General features: G+C 38.1%; 2 protein-coding genes across 5 annotated transcripts in view; both read right to left on the minus strand.

Moving 5' to 3' along the window:
• Positions 1-199: 199 nt before the first annotated feature.
• On the minus strand, positions 200-14,554 carry Rsl24d1 (ribosomal L24 domain containing 1). The gene is made up of 6 exons (XM_020159679.2): positions 14,398-14,554; positions 10,243-10,356; positions 6,496-6,568; positions 3,825-3,888; positions 1,802-1,887; positions 200-637 (listed from the first exon to the last, which is right to left on the minus strand). The coding sequence occupies exons 1-6, from the start codon at positions 14,476-14,478 to the stop codon at positions 564-566; spliced, it is 492 nt and encodes a 163-aa protein (XP_020015268.1). The 5' UTR covers positions 14,479-14,554; the 3' UTR covers positions 200-563.
• A 1,098-nt stretch (positions 14,555-15,652) lies between these two features.
• Rab27a (RAB27A, member RAS oncogene family) overlaps positions 15,653-19,018 on the minus strand; it is a 67,038-nt gene continuing 63,672 nt past the window's right edge. For all 4 annotated transcript variants that reach the window (XM_020159699.2, XM_020159698.2, XM_074065987.1 and 1 more), the window contains exon 6: positions 15,653-17,845. In XM_020159699.2, coding sequence (XP_020015288.1) covers positions 17,650-17,845 — 196 coding nt within the window. In that variant the 3' untranslated portion in view covers positions 15,653-17,649. The remainder of the gene's footprint in view (positions 17,846-19,018) is intronic.

Raw genomic sequence — 19,018 nt, forward strand, 5'->3', positions numbered from 1 at the left:
CACAATTATCAGAACAGGTAAACCAGGTCAAACATCACAGCATAACCTGGCTTCACTGTATGAGGCCACCATGCTCCTCCAAGAAGCCAATAAATCAAAAAAAAGAAAAACTGAAATCAGAATAAAAGACACTGAGGTTGTCATATAAACTTTTAGTTCCTTGTTATATCTACCTTCTGTAATATTAATAAAAGGAGAATTTTACTGCAAAGAAAATTTTATTTTGTATGTCACAGCCATGGAATTCTGTAGTAACTTACTACGTAAATGTTGCCTGGGGCCAGTTTGCAAATGTCATGATCATTGAATGGCCACAATTCACTTCTGTGTTCACACAGAGAACTTCTGAGATTTACTTAAGCACATCTACCAATGAAGACAGCTGCAATCTGAGATGCAACCTGACTCCATAATCTGATGTTTTGCAGGCAGCAATGTAGGAGAAAAGTATTTTTAATAGCCTTCCATCCAAGTGACCATATGTAACAAATCAATAATTTAGAAGTTCTAAGTCTGCACAGATTTTTAAATGCATATACAAAAGGCTATAGGCAGTGAGATTTCTAGGAAATATCCTCCATGTCCACATCCTGTTGTAACTGCTGTACCATTTTTTCTTCCAGCTGCTTTCCTTTGCCTTAAAAAAAAATAATAAAAAACACTGTCAATTTAATGTGACCTTGCAGAATTTATGTCACTACTTTGTAAAGGATCTCGACTTACAAAACTATAAGCCATTTCTAAGAAATTCAAGAATGGCTAGACTTACACAAATCTTATGAATGCATAAAGTAAGCATTCTACAGGCATCTATCATTTCATCCTCATAAAAACCCTCATTTAAACAATGAGAAAGTTAAGTCACAGAGACAGATTCACTTGCCCAAAGTCACTCAACTAGTGAGTCTATTAACTCAAAAAACTGGTATCTGAACCCTGGTCACCTGGAACCAGGGTCCACGTTGTTAACACTGCACTACCCACTTCCAAGTCGGCTGTTTACCTAACAAATAAGGTAACAATGGTTCGTTCCTGTCGCTTTTTGGGTATCAGTTCATATTATCTACATTTGAAACAAATGCTCCAGGATTTTGTCTATTTAGTTTTAATAGAATTTGGCACAAACATAACCTAGTAGGACTTACACACAAATCAACTCTACTTGTGGACCTTACTGAGGCAAGATTTCTCTTCTTCCCTTTAAATAGTCTGCATATGTAGTAAATTAGATAACAAACTGTGCTTCGATCCAGTTGAGTAAAAGACTAGTTTTCTAGGACCTCACAACAACTGCCCAAATGAGTGACTACTAGTAAGATTCATAAGTAACAGGTTTTAATACAAAAAAAGTCACACTCAAATTCTAGTGTCAGCACCACCCTGAGAACTACAAAGGTTCTGGGCCTTCACATTTATATTAGTTCCCCAAATAATTCCAATACAAACCAGAGTTTGAGAACCACTAATATAAAACATGTCTTTTAAACAAAACAGGCATGAGGCAAAAATCATCTATGACATTGTAACTCAAATCACTTCATTTAACTTGGAGAGATAATGAGTGCAAGACAGGACTGTATGAAGAGGGAAAAGAAATTCCATATACAACAGACTGGAACTGGAAAAAATAACGAATACATTACATTTAATAAATCACATCATATCATAAATGTACTGTGAAATAACACTTAAATGAAAAAATACCCTTAGAAAGTTAACTGATACCTAATTGCAGGGACCACAACTCTAACTTTGTCCTCTCTCTACATAGAGCAGAACTACCGTGCAACGTGGCACTCACCTGCGAGAGGGGCCCGGATAAGGTGGATGTTTTGCTTGACTTCTTTAATGTCCTGAACTTTCTGTAGCTCCTTATTTTTCTTCAATCTAGGATAAGACAAAAAGTCAAACTTTCAGTTACTAAGATTTCTTTAAAAGATATCAATTCACAATGTAGCTACTAAATTTTATTAAGTTAGTCACATAGATGAGAAACAGCAACGAGATGATTGCCCTTCTATTCTCTCCCTTTGCTTTGCCTCTCTTCTTCCACCAGGCAGAAACATCAACAGCTCTCTCAATTTACACCCAAATGGCAAGTGAACTCTCCATCTTATATTTATCCCGAATAAATATAAGGCAAAGTTACCTGCTGAGCCTAACAGATGTACATTTTCTTCCCTAACAACTCAATCTCTAAATTATTTTCAAGTTCCTAATTGGCTTAAGCAGGATTCCAAAACTACCAACTTATTGTATTCCTGTGCCTAGTCCACCACAAAATTGGGGCTCAATATATATTTTCATAATGAATGAGGGGTATGATTAAGGAACTAACGGACCTCAGAAACCAGTGATCATTATACACATACAGTGTTCTACTACATAAAACAATCTCTAATTATGCAAGTGCCTAGATCTTTTCTCCTCAAATAAATAACACAATCTGTGTTATGTACTTTTTAAAAAATCGTTCAGTAATTACAAGAGCACAAAACACCTATGACATTAAGCAGAAATGCTAACAGACTAGTTCTCATTCAGACCCCTTTTCTGAAGTGCTTTAGTATTTTCTGGGCAACAAACTACCAGCACATGCCTTTTTCTATAAGACTTCCATGGCATGAAAGCTAATCCTCCTGCTCTGAAGAAATAATTCCAAGCTGGGGCATGGAAAGTACAGGTTGAGGCTTGAAACTTCTCATTAACCATAAAACAATGAAGCATTCAAAGAATAAAAGGGAACCATCAAAATGAAATGAGAGCCTGTCTGAAGAACTCCTACCGGCCAAACTTGGGCCCCTTAGAAAATCAAAATAAATCATCATGACAATAAAGAATTATAACCCACTGAATACATGAGAATCCATGAATATATATATGCACATGACATAACCATGAATAAAGGAGTGAATTTTGAAACTGGGGGAAAAGGGAAAGCTCTTACATAGGACTGCCAAGTAAGAACCATAGAAGAAATGATGCAATTAGAAAAACCACTATTTGGTAATAACCACCATCCTGATTCAGGCAAGACTCTGAAATGGATGCTAAAACCAATAGGTGCAAGTGTGAGGAGAAAAGTGTATGCTTTTCTTATTGTGTCTTCCCTAAGATATGTATCAGTTACTAAAGGAAACTCTAGTAACTTTCCAGTGGAGAAACCAGCAGACACCACCATAACCACATGATCAAAGTTAATAGTAAAGTGAAGGTGACATCATATACCTCCTGATTAGAGGACACATCAGCCCTTCTGTGACATTCCTGCCAAAGGTGCCTAATCTAAATCTAATCATGAGGAAAACATTAGACCAGACCCAAATTAAGGACCATTCTATAAAATGACTTGACCAAAATGGCAAATGTCATGTTAGACAAAGAAGCTGAGAAACCATCCAAATTAAAGAAACCTAAAGAGATAAGATCACTCTTCAATGTAATGCATTAGCCAGAATTTTTCTGTTGCTATGAAGGACATTATAAGAACTTGTGAAATCTAGACATGGTCCCTGGAATACATAACAATAGGATTGCACCAGTGCTTATTTCCTGACTTCAGTAACTACACTATGTATATAAGAGAATGTTCTTATTTACAGAACATATAAACTGAAATGGCATTATGGCTTCAACTCACTATACATAGTGGCAATGATAAGTAAATGTGGCAAAATGCTAACAGAATAAGCAACATATCTTCATACAAGTCTTGCAAATTTTTTTAAGTCTGAAGATATGTCAAGCTTTTAAAAAATGCTAATGCCTCCCAAAATCTACTAGTACTTATTTTTTCAGGAGTAACTCTACACAACTTTTCATACCTGTTCATTATAAATTTAGCTTGACGTTTCTGTTTGATCTCTTCCACTCTCTTCATTGCATCAACTAGGAACAAACATTAAAAATTAGCACATTCAAGCAGTATGATTATAATTAACACATTTATGCACATTCAAGCAGTATGATTATAATTAACAAATGCTTTAACACACACTTCATTATTCTGATTTAAAAACAAATTTAAATGAAAAAACTGCAAAAACAGCCTTTACTGAAAAAGCTAAAAGGTATGTACTTGCGCTGTCATCAGTGTCGATTTGCACTTTTGCAAAAATCACTTCTCTAATTTGTGTTTTACAAAAGCCTTTACTGCTTTGAAACTCTCCTTCTATTTTAAACCAATCCAATGTTTTTCAAATTTTATTCTATAGAGATTTTGGATTTATGGCAACTAACTTCATTCTTAGTTTGTAATGTCCATAAATACAGACAGTACCCTTCTTATCACAAACACTTGGGATATAGATTGCAATGAACCAAATCAGTCAATACCACAACATTTCAACCACCATAATCCAACTGCTTTGGAAAATATCTATGGGATCCTTGGCTATACAGGAACTGCGTCCAACTGAGTCCAACTATATTCTAAAATCCATGTCAGTACTGTCATACCAAATGTTATTTTAAATTTTCTAGTAGATATTAAAAAAAAAAAAAAAAAAAGGGGCTGGAAAGGTAGCTTGAGTGGTAGAATGCTTGCCTCACATGTGCAAGACCCAGGGTTCAATCTCCACCCAGTACAACAAGAAAAAAAGTAAAAGATGAAATAAATAAATAAATAAAATTTCCACCTGGAAATTTAATGATATATTTTAACTCAACATATCTGAGACACTGTACTTTCCAAATGCAGATAAATATAAAAAATGTTTAATCAGATATTTTATTCCTGTCTTCATACCAAGTCTTCAAAATATAGCATGTATTTTACATTTACAGCACATCTCAATTCACACCAACCACAGTGACACATGAAATATGAGGCATGGGAAAATGAGCCAATCTCTCAGAAGAGTAAAATACATTTTTCTGGAATACTAATTGACAGCAATTTTGTTAACTGCAAAACAGAAGAAAACAATTTTTAGACTCTCATACTTTCTACTCAGATTTTCAAAAAGTCTACTTTTAGGATCCTAATACAAGAAGAATAACGGAATCTGTGCAGAAAAAAAATACAGTACTGCTTCTTATAAAATTTACAGCTATATAAATGAATGAGGGAGGTAATACCTGAACCAATTACATCTAATGAAAACCCTTAATAGGAGAGGGCAGTGGCTGTGTATGACCTATTCATCTTTGCCCATGAGAGGGAGAGCTTAATAAATGTATCTGAACTGAAATACATTAAAAACTGCAGAGGACATCACTATTAAACACCAGTACTTCTCTTGAGCAATGTAAATAACATGAAAACAGCACTGAGTAACTGAATATTCACATAACTAACATGAGTGTTCGTTTGATCTCCAGTACCACAAAAAAAAAAAAAAGAAAAAGTCAATATGAAGTAATACTGAATGTGGTCCAGAAATGTTGTAGAGCCTTATACCTTGACAGGAGTTGACTTTTGAAATTAATGTGAGAATCCTATGAACTTATTAACCTTTAAATAAACCCTAGAAATAAACTCCTTAGTCTGAATCAGTGTTATTTCCTTATCAAATAAACCCAATAAAATTAAATGCTTTTCAGAAATTAACTCTGCCTCTAATTACTGAACAAAATAAAAAGACTACTTAGAGTTATGTAGTAAAAAAGGCAATTCTGATATAACTCTGATACCAAAACAAGGTCCAAGAAGACAAAGTTTGGGAAACTGTCAAAAACTACTACAAAGGTTCATAGCTTTCTTATTTCTTTCCCTGAGGCAGCTGACTTACTGGAGAAAATGTATTGAAAGGGATGTCCTCCAATCTTTGATCCATTAGGAAAGTAATAAAACTTGTGGAATTCTAAGCTTACACTACAGTACACTACACTACACTACACTACACTACACACACACCTGAATACAGGGAATGGCTAAAGGCTGTATAAAGAAGGCAGGCCTAGAGCTTCAATCACATGCAAATATAGTGTGATCTATGAGCACACTCAAGGAACTAAGGTTTATACATGTGACTTTTTTCATTAGTCTCTGGCGACTTCAGGGAAAAAAAAAAAAAGACACAAGCTAGAAATTATTGCTTTTAATTTCAGTAGCCTATAACTTCATTTTACCTAAGTCAAGCACTTAGAAGTTCTCTTAAAAAATCTGTAATGATCACCTTAGGTACTGCACTTTTTAATTTTAAAGAAGCCCCTAAATTTTATGTTATACAGTAAACAGTTTATCCCTAAACCAACTGCTCTAAACGTATAAAGGTTTTACAACTATTTTAACTGTGCCACATTCACCTCAAACAAGTATTTTCCTTATCTACTTCACTCTGTGTGGCAATCCAAAATTAATAATTACACTATTTCTATAATGGGTACAACAGCCAATTCTGAAATTGGGATAACTTATAAAGCTACAAATACAACAAAAGCACTAAAATGAGGATGGAAAAATAAAAACCAAGCAATAAAAACAAGAAAATGGCATTTAAAGTTATAGTACTACCCCCCAAACCAGTCTCCCAGTGTTCCCCGGTGACTTACTTGTTTTATTCCATAGTTCTCGCTGGTATTTAACAGGTTCATTTCTACGTTTTTCAAATTCAAACGAGTTGTCCTGTAAGAAAGAACGGGTGGTGATAAGATACAAAGGTTTTTTTGGTTTTTTTTTTTTTTTCAGTACTGGGGGAAGGGTGGTAGAACTCAAGGTCTTGTGCTTACCAGGTGGTTGCTCTACCACTTGAGCCACGCCCCCAGCCCTTTCTATTTTGGTTATTTCTAAGTTAGGGTCTTGCGTTTATGTCAGAGCCAGCCTAGACCTCAACCTTCCTATTTATAATTCCTATGTAACCAGGATGGCAGGCATGTGTCACTATGCCCAGGTTTTCATTGGCAGAGATGGGGTTCTTTTTGCATGGGCTAGTCTCAACCTGCAAGCCTCCAGATCTCAGCAAGTAGCTGGGCATGGAGCCACCATGCCCAGTCAAGGAAGCATTTTTTAAAACATATATTCACAGACATTTTGAGGGGATGCATATGGTTCCTTAGGGCATCAGAGAGAATGTAGATTTTCAATCTTTTCCTACTTCGCATACCTCCGTGTACAAGACACCCTACTGAAAATCTCTCTTTATACAGGTAATCATCCAAGGGAGAGAGGTACACCCCATCTCTCAGAGAAGCGTATAACAACCATAGGGATTATACACAAACCAAAAAAGCTTCTCCAGTTCCCCCCTCCAAGATGAGACTCAAAGCCAGAAAACACTATTACACACCACATGAAATTAACATTTTTCATAGAGCCAAACACCCAGAATTTCATTATGGTTCAACCTACATACTTATCTCTTATACCAAAAAGGTATGAAACTATACATCTTCAAATAAATGTGCTGCTTCTCTGCAGAATATAACCTTTGCCCTGAATTTCTTCAGGTCCCCTCCAAAATACCACTTCTAGTTGTTAGTATTTTGAAAATAAATGATCCTTAATCTTAAAACAATTTTGGAAAAGCTATAGGCATTCCTAGGTTTCTAAATGTGACAATGGCATATGGAATATCGCAAACTCTATATTTAGCTATTTCATTTATAAACACATCACTTTGTCCAGAGCACATTACTGTGTGCTTGCTAGGTAGCAAATTACAGAAACTGGAAACCAGCAAATAACTGTGACTGGGCTCTTTCTTTACTCATGTCATGTGCACTGGAAGTGGCTATGCTACTTTTTGCCCACACTGAACTAACTTGGCCTTGCTTCTAATCCAGTAATATTCTGTATGTTCACTGAAAAGCTCTGGTGTTAGGGAGGCCAAGGAAAGGCTTCATACCAATGCTTGTAGATACTGCCCTTAAGGAGGAGAGGAGAATGAGGTTGTGGGCTTGTGGGAAGAGCAACCATGGAGGGAGGGGGCAACTTAAAGATCTTCCTCTACCAAGGGAGCCTGTGCTACAGTTTTCATCTTCTTGCTTTATAGGGATCAAATGTGGAAAGGCTCCAACAGACCCTTGTATCAATTCAATAACACCAATATGATCATGGGGGCGGGGAAATCCCCTCACCCCTTGACTTCCTACTAACTAATTTCCCTGTTCTCAGATACAAAGTCCTGCTAAGACACCACCAACAACAGGTTTGGCGAGGATGTGGGGGAAAAAGGAACCCTCTTACACTGTTGGTGGGAAAGTAAACTAGTACAACCACTCTGGAAAAAAATTTGGAGGCTACTTAAAAAGCTAGACATTGATCTACCATTTGATCCAGCAATACCACTCTTGGGGATATACCCAAAAGACTGTGACACAGGTTACTCCTGAGGCACCTGCACACCCATGTTTATTGCAGCACTATTCACAACAGCCAAGTTATGGAAACAGCCAGGATGCCCCACTATTGACGAATGGATTAAGAAAATGTGGTATCTATACACAATGGAATTTTATGCAGCCATGAAGAAGAACGAAATGTTATCATTCACTGGTAAATGGATGGAATTGGAGAACATCATTCTGAGTGAGGTTAGCCTGGCCCAAAAGACCAAAAATCGTATGTTCTCCCTCATATTCGGACATTAGATCAAGGGCAAACACAACAATGGGATTGGACTTTGAGCACATGATAAAAGCAAGAGCACACAAGGGAGGGGTGAGGATAGGTAAGACACCTAAAAAATTAGCTAGCATTTGTTGCCCTCAATGAAGAGAAACTAAAGCAGATACCTTAAAAGCAACTGAGGCCAATAGAAGGGGACCAGGAACTAGAGAAAAGGTTAGATCAAAAAGAATTAACCTAGAAGGTAACACACACACACAGGAAATTAATGTGAGTCAACTCCCTGTATAGCTATCCTTATCTTAACCAGCAAAAACCCTTGTTCATTCCTATTATGGCTTATACTCTCTCTACAAAATTAGAAATAAGGGCAAAATAGTTTCTGCTGGGTATTGAGGGGGTGGGTGGGAGAGGGAGGGGGCGGAGTGGGTGGTAAGGGAGGGGGTAGGGGCGGGGGGAGAAATGACCCAAGACTTGTATGCACATATGAATAATAAAATAAAAAAAAAAAAAAAAACAAAGTCCTGCTAAGGAAATCTAATAAATGAGTCTATTACAAACCTCATCTGAGCCTCACTGCTACATTAACTAATTAATTAATTAATCTCTTAATTTTCTCTCAAAATCCTTGAGTAGCACTTTCTAATTTGACTCCAATCCATTTAAATGATTTTCCTCTTTGTTTGCAAGGGCTAAAAGTAGTTTTGTGAGGCTAAGAGAAATCACTTCTACAAAACTGGAGTGGGAATTTTTTTCCTTTTCAGAAGTCTACAGAATGATGGTTTTTGGAATCATGTGAGAATGAATTATCTCCATAGCCAAATACGATAAAACACTCACAACCCTATTATAGAAACCTGTGTCGGTTACTCCAGAGGCACCTGCACATCCATGTTTATTGCAGCACTATTCACAATAGCCAAGTTATGGAAACAGCCAAGATGCCCCACCAATGACGAATGGATTAAGAAAATGTGGTATCTATATACAATGGAATTTTATGCAGTCATGAAGAAGAATGAAATGTTATCATTCACTGGTAAATGAATGGAATTGGAGAACATCATTCTGAGGTTAGCCTGGCCCAAAAGACCAAAAATCGTATGTTCTCCCTCATATGTGGACATTAGATCAAGGGCAAACACAACAAGGGAACTAGACTTTGATCACATGATAAAAGCGAGAGCACACAAGGGTGAGGATAGGTAAGACACCTAAAAAATTAGTTAGCATTTGTTGCCCTCAACGCAGAGAAACTAAAGCAAATACCTTAAAAGCAACTGAGGCCAATAGGAGAAGGGGACCAGGAACTAGAGAAAAGGTTAGATCAAAAAGAATTAACCTAGAAGGTAACACACACGCACAGGAAATCAATGTGAGTCAACTCCCTGTATAACTATTCTTATCTCAACTAGCAAAAACCCTTATTCCTTCCTATTATTGCTTATACTCTCTCTTCAACAAAATTAGAGATAAGGGCAAAATAGTTTCTGCTGGGTATTGAGGGGGTGGGGGGGAGAGGAAGGGGGCGGGGGCAGGGGGGAGAAATGACCCAAGCATTGTATGCACATATGAATAATAATAAAAAACCTGTGTCGGGGTTAATTAGCTCACATGTCCCTGTGTGTCGTCCCCCACCCCCACTCCCGTCCCCCGTCCCCCGTCCCCCGTCTCCTCCACCCACACCCATTTTACACTGAGTAAGTGCCCACCCAACAGCTAACTGAACTCACCACTGTCAGCTCTTTACCAGCTGCCTTTCGGAACGCTTTAGTCCACCGGACCTTGCGAGGATTGCGCTTCTTTTTAAAGTTTTTATGACACTTGGATTTACAGAATCTGAAAACCTACGAGAAAAGTTAAAATATTGCAATGTCAACATTAAAAATTTTCTATCATAGGATGCAATCCATCAGATAAAAATACTGTAAAGTCTGAGAAAGGACAGTGGTTTCTACTCACAGTTCCTTCTCCTTGCAACGCCATTTAGAAAGGTGAGGGGCATATCAGAATAAATGAAAACTGAACTTGTTCTGTGACCGTCAAATATCACCCCAATTAAAGGCTACTCATTCAGAATATAAATAAAAAACTACTGATCAGATTTTATGCAATAACAATAAAACATAATGATCTTGAATAAAGAGAGAACTTTTTTTAAGAAAATTTAAGTTCCTTCTCAATTCAGGATAATTCTCAAAATTACTTTTCTATATACCGCAATCAGGATAAAAGTTTCAAACAACCATTCTGAAATCTCCTTTAATTCTTTCCATCCTTCTTATCAAAAGCACAAAATAATTTTTTTTCTCATTTTTTGGCAGTACTGGGGTTTGAATTCAGGGCCTCACCCTTGCTAGGAAGGCGCTCTATCGCTTGAGCCACTCCATCAGCCCTTTTTTGTGTTGGGTATCTTTGAGATAGGGTCTCAAGAACTATTTTTGTGACTGGACTGGCAAATAGATCCTCCTGATCGCTGCCTCCTGAATACCTAATATTACAGGCATGAGCCACTGGCACCTGGCCAAAATAATATCAAAAGTAACTAAAACTGTCAGCAGATTTGTATTTTTCCCCTGTAATTACTATTTGATGAGTTCTACAGTGAATTTGCTTTTTGCCTTTTTTTTTTTTTTTTTCCTTTTTTGAGACAGGGTCTTACTACATAGCCTAGGCTGGTCTCAAACTCACGATCCTCCTGCTTTAACCTCCTGGGTACCGGGACTGCAAGCGTACACCATCACATCCGGCAACAGATGCTGAAGTATTTATTCATAGATCTACTAGTAAGAGTCTTTGACTACTTTAATTCTTGACCTTTATCCAAAAGATGTGACTCTGTAATAGTGGTAACTTACAATTTAATGCTTCAATATATGCCTGAAATATATTATTAACTCACTTTATATGTCTAAAGTGCATTATTTTGTTACTTTGTAATAAGAGGAAACACTGCAATTTGTGTATGTTACTAGAAGAAATATGAAAAGTAATTATTTGTGGTTTATGGACTTTGGCAAAGAAAATTAAGTATCATACCAAGAACATATGATCCAATACAATAGGTTAAAATGAGCAGTATAAATTATTTCAAACTAAGAAAGCCTGTATATATATCACAATCATAACACTTTTCACTTTATACACTTTGTCCTATAGGGAACTTCAAGCAGGGCACTACACTAGTAGGGAAGTTTTCTTAGAAACTGTCAATACCAGTTTAATCTGCTCTAAACCTAAATCTGCTGGAGAGGGCTCTCCTAAGAGACTAGAATAAGAGCATGTCTATAACCTTGGGCTAATTTCAATCAACTAAAAAATATGAGAATTACTAGTCTCCTAGTATGTAATCATTCTCAGAAAATTCTGAGTATTTTCTATACAAATACTGCTACCCTTTTAAGTAAAAGTCTTCAACATGTAATATCTAAGAGATAACCTCTAGGCAAATCCTTATTTCTGAGATCTGCCTGATGGATTTGAATCTGTTCTGGGTCTTCTCAACTCTAAATAGAGTCAAGAAGAAGTCTATTTGACTCCATATCTAACATTTATTACCTGAAAAGCACAATGAAGTATCTGAAGAGACTGGAGTCATTGGAGATGTGAAGGGGATTCAATCAGTAAATAAGAAACATCTATGAGCTTAGTGTTGCACTAGGTGACAGGGATACCAGAATGAGTAAAATACTGTATTCTACCTTTGAGAAGTTTAGTCTAACAATGTGATAGTCTCATTGTGCAAGCAAGACTGAAATCAGACCAGCATATAAACAATGCGATAAAGCCATATGGAACAATACATAAAGTAATATAGGAATAGGTATGAGGTATGGGGTAGGCAGTGGACAGACCATATACAAGGCAAAGCTTTATAGGCTCAGTTTCCTTTTTGAGATAATTTTTTTTTTTTCAGTACTGGGTGTTTTGTTTTGTACTGAGGTTTGAATTCAGGGGCTCACATTTGCTAGGCAGGCACTCTACCACTTGAGCCACTCTGCCTGCTCACGTTTTCCTTTTAATCTAGTTTTCTACTGCTTTCGGTTTTCAACATGCCAAAAAATGATCCATATAAACCTTAGTCTCAAAGTTCTTCAAACCTTCCTATTCCACTAGTTCAAACATTTATTAAGCCCTCATTAAAATTGTGTCTTTCTCGTTTGCAAAGGATATGAAAACAGAGCACAAGCAATAACTCTATCCTTAAGAAGGTAACTGAGAAGAGGTAACTATGATAGCCTCACAGGCTAGGAGAACAAAGGCTGAAAGACTTTAGAGAAGGCTATAAAAGTGACAAGTACATATTCAAACTAGACTAGGAGGGCAAAAAGAAGGCAGACATCAATATCCTTGCAGAGGCAGAATGGACAGGATTTGAAAAGGTGACACAACAGGTGAAAGATACAAAGATGACTGTCACATGTCTAGCAAAACTCTGTAGGCACATGAGGGTGATATTGATTGTCTCATTACCCTGGTCAACTCTGTTCTGGATCCACTGGTCTTCCTTAGGTCAAGCTCACTCCTAGCCAACTTAGCACTGTCCTTGCTAGCAGTAATGACTTCTGGCTGGGAATGCAGTTCAATAGTAGAGCACTTGCCTGGTAGGCTCAAGGTCCTGGGCACAATCCCCAAGCACCACCAGTTTTTTTTATATATGTTATATACATACACATATGTGTTTCTTCATCAACTTTAACTTTCACTGTGTCTACAAAATCAAAACTCAATTCTCAATAGCTCCCATGATCTGATGTTACAATTCCAACATCCAGCTGAGAAGCAACGCTGGGAAAAAAAAATCATAAAATCCTGGTGACCAGATCATCTACAAAACCACACTGCCCGCTGTGAACTAGACCCCAATCTGGCAATCTTTTGGTGCATTTCCATAAGTTTTTGTACTCCTGAAAGTAAGTATTCAATATCTTCCACATAGGTTTGGTTCCTCACTTTCTGGAGGATACTGTCCTTCTTAACTTAATGAAGTCAATATGCTTGAATTATACCAAGAGATATAAGCTGATGAAGTAGAAAGTGTAATTCTTCAGCACGTCAAAATCACTTTGTTAGATTCTGAGATCCTGTTCCTCTCTTCCACAGAGGTTTCAACTCAACAAAGCTGGTGGAAACCAGGAATGTGTATATTTAACAAATGCCCAGTAATTCAGCAGATTTAAAAGAGGTCAAATTCTGCGAATGAGGAATGAGATTCTGTTATGAGAGGATGAACTGATGTGTCACTCACAAAGCTAGGCCTCCTATCCATGTTTATATTTACAGATTTATATTTGTACCTGTGGCCCTACCCCAAGTCTGTCATCATTTACAAGCCAAACACTTCTGCAAAGATGTATTGCTCCATTCTGCATTTTTATTTGAACTGCTCACTTTTCTTCTACCTAGAATGTTCCCTCTTCTGCAGGCAAAATTCAAAATCTAGTATAAATGTCACCTCCATCCTGAGTCTTCCCGTACAGGACTCTCCCCAACTCACCTCCAATAACAATATGTAACTCTGCTATTAAGCATATGCAGCATTTCCATCAACATCTACGCATTACGGAGTCCCATCTCTTGTTAGTCCCTATGGACACAGACCTTATTAGCATAATGGGTAATAAGGCATGCATTTAAGTTTGATTGAAGAGCGGGCCCACGCATAAGAGTGTCCAACGAGCCCTAAGAGACCCCCCACATTCCCCGTCGTGCTGGCCAGGATAGCTCCCGAATCTCTATCCAACCCAAGGGTGGCGGGGTGGCCCGCTCCCCTTGCTACACCAGCAAGGAAGAGATCCCGAGCGCGAGGCTGAGGCCGAGCCCCGGCTACGCACTCGGAAAGACCCGGCGCCGAGAGGGCTGGACTCGCGCTGGCCTCGGCCGCTCACCTTGCAATCGTTGCGGACGAACATCATGCCGTGGCCCGGGTAGATGGGCCCTGAACAGAAGTAACACTTCTCGATTCTCATGTTGAACCCGCGTGGGACCCCACCCACCAAACGCCAAACTCGAGAGGAAGTGACGTCACCCGCCCCGGAAGTGATTCTCTTCCCTTCCCCGACCCGGAAAAGGAAGCGTCTGAGCAACCCTTGGGGAAGCAATCCGCACACAACGGCGCTTTCTCGCGGCCGGGCGAGCAAACGCGTCACTGCTCGGCGCAGGTGCAGAGCCGCGGAGAAGCTCTGCTCCTCCTCCTGCCCTCGAGCGGGGCGTGACTCGGCGCCGCCTTCTGAGTGCCTTTTCGTGGCGTTTGTCTTCAGTATTTACACGCCTTCCATGTTTTGTCTTTGGTTTGTGGGCTGGAAATGTGGCTCCAGCGGTAGAGTGCCTGTTTTGCAAGTGTATAAGCCCCGAGTTCAAAACCCAGACCCATCACAAGAAAAAAAAAAAAAGTGCGATATAGCTTTGGTTTGTGGTTTGCTGTCTCCAACATCTTATTTTTTACTAGTTGCCCTAGATAAACTCGGTTTCCGTCCCAAACGGTGGAAGCATGGAGAACCTGCTGCCCCTCCTCGTGCAGCCTGTATCTCAGGGGACGGAGAGAAACCTATGTGGCTTGGTGATGAATAAATAACAGAGAAAAGGGGAGCGGGGTAACGGTCCGGGAGTGACCATCTGGTTGGGGCTGTGACAGTGACTGCCATTTTATTGTAAGGTGGTCACTGAAGTCCTGTTGTTGCACGAGGTGGCATTGGGCAGTCTCAAAGGATGGGGAAGGGGCCTGCAGATACCATGGAGGGCTAGCATTGCAGACAGGGAACAGTCAATGCAAGCGCTGTGGGGCAGGGACACTGAGGGACTGAAGGAGACTAAGACGCACAGCTGCAGGGAATGAGGTAAGAAGGGCCACACGCCTACTTTCCCAATGTCCCTGGCACTGTCTCCCAGCTCTGACCTTAATTCAGCCTTCATCACTCTTTTTTGTTCATTGGAGATTGCCTAGTACAGCATTTCTCACAATAAAGGTGCTCAATAAATACTTGATTATAACATTTTGAATTATTTTTTCTAGAATATAGCTTTGGCTGTCCCCTCAATGAGCATCTATCTAATGGAATCTGTATCTTAAATTTGGCTTAGCATCACAACTTCTGGTTTGAAACGTTATTGGGATGAGAAATGAAGTCATGTTCACACACAAACTTGACAGACCTTTTTTTTATTATCACGTAATTGGCATGAGGTTCACTAAAGATACACTTTACTTTTACACAGGCTTGTAAATAGAAAAAAATACATTGACACACAAAAATATCATACTTTGATATCAAATTTAAACAATTTTCAAAGATAATATATGTTATTTCAATAACTCATGGTGGTTCTTGTATGGCACACTATCAATATATATTTAATTGTATGCTATGCTTAAAGGCAACAGAATCTATCTAATTACACTTCTGGTTCTTGAAAACTGAAATATGCAAACATTATCTTTTATTTACATGAATAGACCATATAAAATATGCCCTGATAAGTAACTGCAAAATTTTAACATACTTCTCTTAAGGCCTATGGCATACTTAGAAGGCACTGCTATATGCTGATGACCCTGCCCTTGAAACATCTGTATCTTTTCCTTACTAGAACACAATTTAAATACACAGGCCTCAATGACTTCTTTGGTATTTAAAAGAAGCCCTCATTTCAAGGATAGGAATATACAAAATTTTAGTAACCATGGCTAAGTTTGTGATAGGTGGACAGTGGAAGGGCACTGGCAAAGACCTTGATAGGTGCCCAATAAAAGGCCATTTGAAAATTATCATGTAAACATAGTTATTTTCTAATTAAAGCTATGCCAAATATTTGCTATCACAAAATACATTTATTTAGATTATAATAAGTGTTATTTCTTCCTAATAAGCTCTCTGGAAATGTTACTCTATTTTATTTAAGCCACTTTAATAAATAAAAAATTCACCCAAAATTAAATACCTTAGAGCTTTATAAACAACTTGTATGAGGCATATTTTCAAACCACCTTCAATTTGGTATGAAGACACTTTGGCAGAATTCATGATCTTCATAGATCCAGAAAATGCCCATGATCCCAGTGAAAAATACAGGCTATTGAACTCTTCTATTTTTTTCTTATATTGAAGTAGAATACAAATGTGGCTGCTTAAATACAAACTTCCATGTTCCACTAAATAGCAAACAAACATTCTATGTAATTAAAAAAATGAATTCCTTCAATTGCACCAATAGAAAAATAAAACAAATTGCAAATACAAACAACACCAAGCCTGATGGTGAAGACAAGATTAGTCACTTATAAGCTAATTGAAACTGAAGTCTGAGGATCCCAGACCAACAGTATAAACACAAGGAGAAAGAAACTAAATGTTTACTTATCACAACTACAGCATAAACACCACCTATATTCAGAAGGCACTGACACACAGGCCAAGTATCATTGCATGGATCACAGTGAACTGAAGTCATGGACTCTCCTTCCCTGATCCTGCAGTCAACCCTCCAGAGCAATGGAAATATAACTGAGAGCCAGAAACCCCTCTTTACTTGCTCGTACTACATTAACCATTCCTGCCCACCCAATCCCTTGCCCACCAACAAAAAGAAGTCACAGTGAGTCAATCCAGTTTATCCAGAGTCAAAAGATATGGCCATACTTTGTCTACATCAACATAAAGGAAATGCTTACATAAAATAACACTGAAAGACATTGAGCCAATGTACGTGCATATTCTTATTTAACATGCAAGTGGTAGAGAATGTCAATTTAGGTTGCCTTGAATTTGGACTCAAGACTGTGATGGTTTTATAATTGCATCTAAGATTTTAATGTGAGACTCTGGGTCTTTCTACTTTAATGCAGGTGAAGGTATCATCAGAATTCTATGAAATAGATACACTTTTCTGTGATCTGCCACTGTGGGCTGGGTTTTATAAGGCACTTTTGGCTCTGTGATATAGTTCTCCTAATTCTCAGGCTGAAATCTTACAAAGCTGTAGCAAATTAATTTTAAAACTGGATGCTTTATTAGCAGGTCTAATGGAGATGGTAAGAAGCAGTTTGTATACAATGCGTGTTGATCTCACTGTGCCATGTACACAGCCAGAGAGATGATCGCAGACCCAGGCAACCTGAATTACTGTGTTGCTCACTTGATTTTTCAACAGCCACATGCCCCTTTCTTCTCTTCACTTGACTGATCTGTCGAGGTGTGGCCGTTTGACCGCACCACTCCTTCCGGAATCCAGGACTTGTCCACACACCGTTCCATTCGCTTCATTATCAGGTCTAGGAGCATCTCAATTGCTTGGTTTATGTTTGTCCCATTGGCAGCACTGGTTTCAAAATAGGGGATTCTGGAAGACAGAGAAAACTCAGGTAACAAATGCAGATGGAAAAGACAGTAACCTTTGCCCTTAATAATTCAGATGAGAGAATAAGTTGAGTAGAAATATACAAAATATCAAAACCATTTGACCATCCCAGGGGTTTGATCTAGCACCACAAAAAAATAAAAAAAGGAAAAAGTAGCTAGGTGTGGTAGCACTAGCACTCAGGAGGCTGAGAGAGGAGGATCTCAAGTTCAATGCCAGTCTGGGCTGTACAGCAAAACTCTGGTTCAAAAAGAGAAAAAAGTGAAAAGACAATAGAATAATTCACACTACATTCAAACAGAGATGCAAAACTAGAAATTATAGACACTTCAAAAGATTAATTCTATTTTTTCTTTTAAGGAGGCATATTTGTGCAGTATATATCTTAGGAACATTGTGGTAAGACTTTTTTGATTTTAATAGTTTAAAACTTACTTCTTTGTATAAAAAACTTTAAATTCCTCTACGTGAAAAGTGGAACTTAAACACTTTCAGAAGCAAATGTAAAGAGAGTATCTTTATGACACTCTCTTTGATACTAGAAGATTTCTTAAAATAGCTACAGAAGCTAAAACACAGAAGAAAAGCTCAATATCTGTTTTGTTCTTTGAGAATGGGTCTCATTGTGTTGCCTAAAGTGGCTTGAACTCTTGAGCCTAGCTTGATAATCTTTTTTTTGTGTGTGGGGGGGGAGGTTACTAGAGTTTGAACTCAGGGCCTCATGCTTGTTAGGCAGGCCCTCTACCACTTGAGCCACTCCATCCCCTATTTTGGTTTAGTATTTTTCAAGGCAGGGTCTCACAAACAATTTGCCCAGGCTGACTTTGAACCATGATCCTCCTAATCTCTGCCTCATGAGTAGCTAGGATTACAGGTGTGAGCCACTGGCACCCAGTTGGTGATAATCTTGATAACAATAAAATTAAAACTTTGGTGCCTTTACATACATCATAAAAGTGAGCTGTAGACCAAAATAATAGTTGTGCTACATAAAACTAACAAATGAACTAGCATCCAAAAACACAAACATCTCAAATTAATTAAAATAATAAACAATATAAAATAAACAAAGGATATGAACAGGAAAACTCAGAAAGAAATACCATTTATAAAAAAAAAAGTTTAACCAAACCAAAAATAAGGAAAATGCAAACT

The sequence above is a fragment of the Castor canadensis genome, chromosome 2, assembly GCF_047511655.1.
Source record: "Castor canadensis chromosome 2, mCasCan1.hap1v2, whole genome shotgun sequence".
Classification (NCBI taxonomy): domain Eukaryota; kingdom Metazoa; phylum Chordata; class Mammalia; order Rodentia; family Castoridae; genus Castor; species Castor canadensis.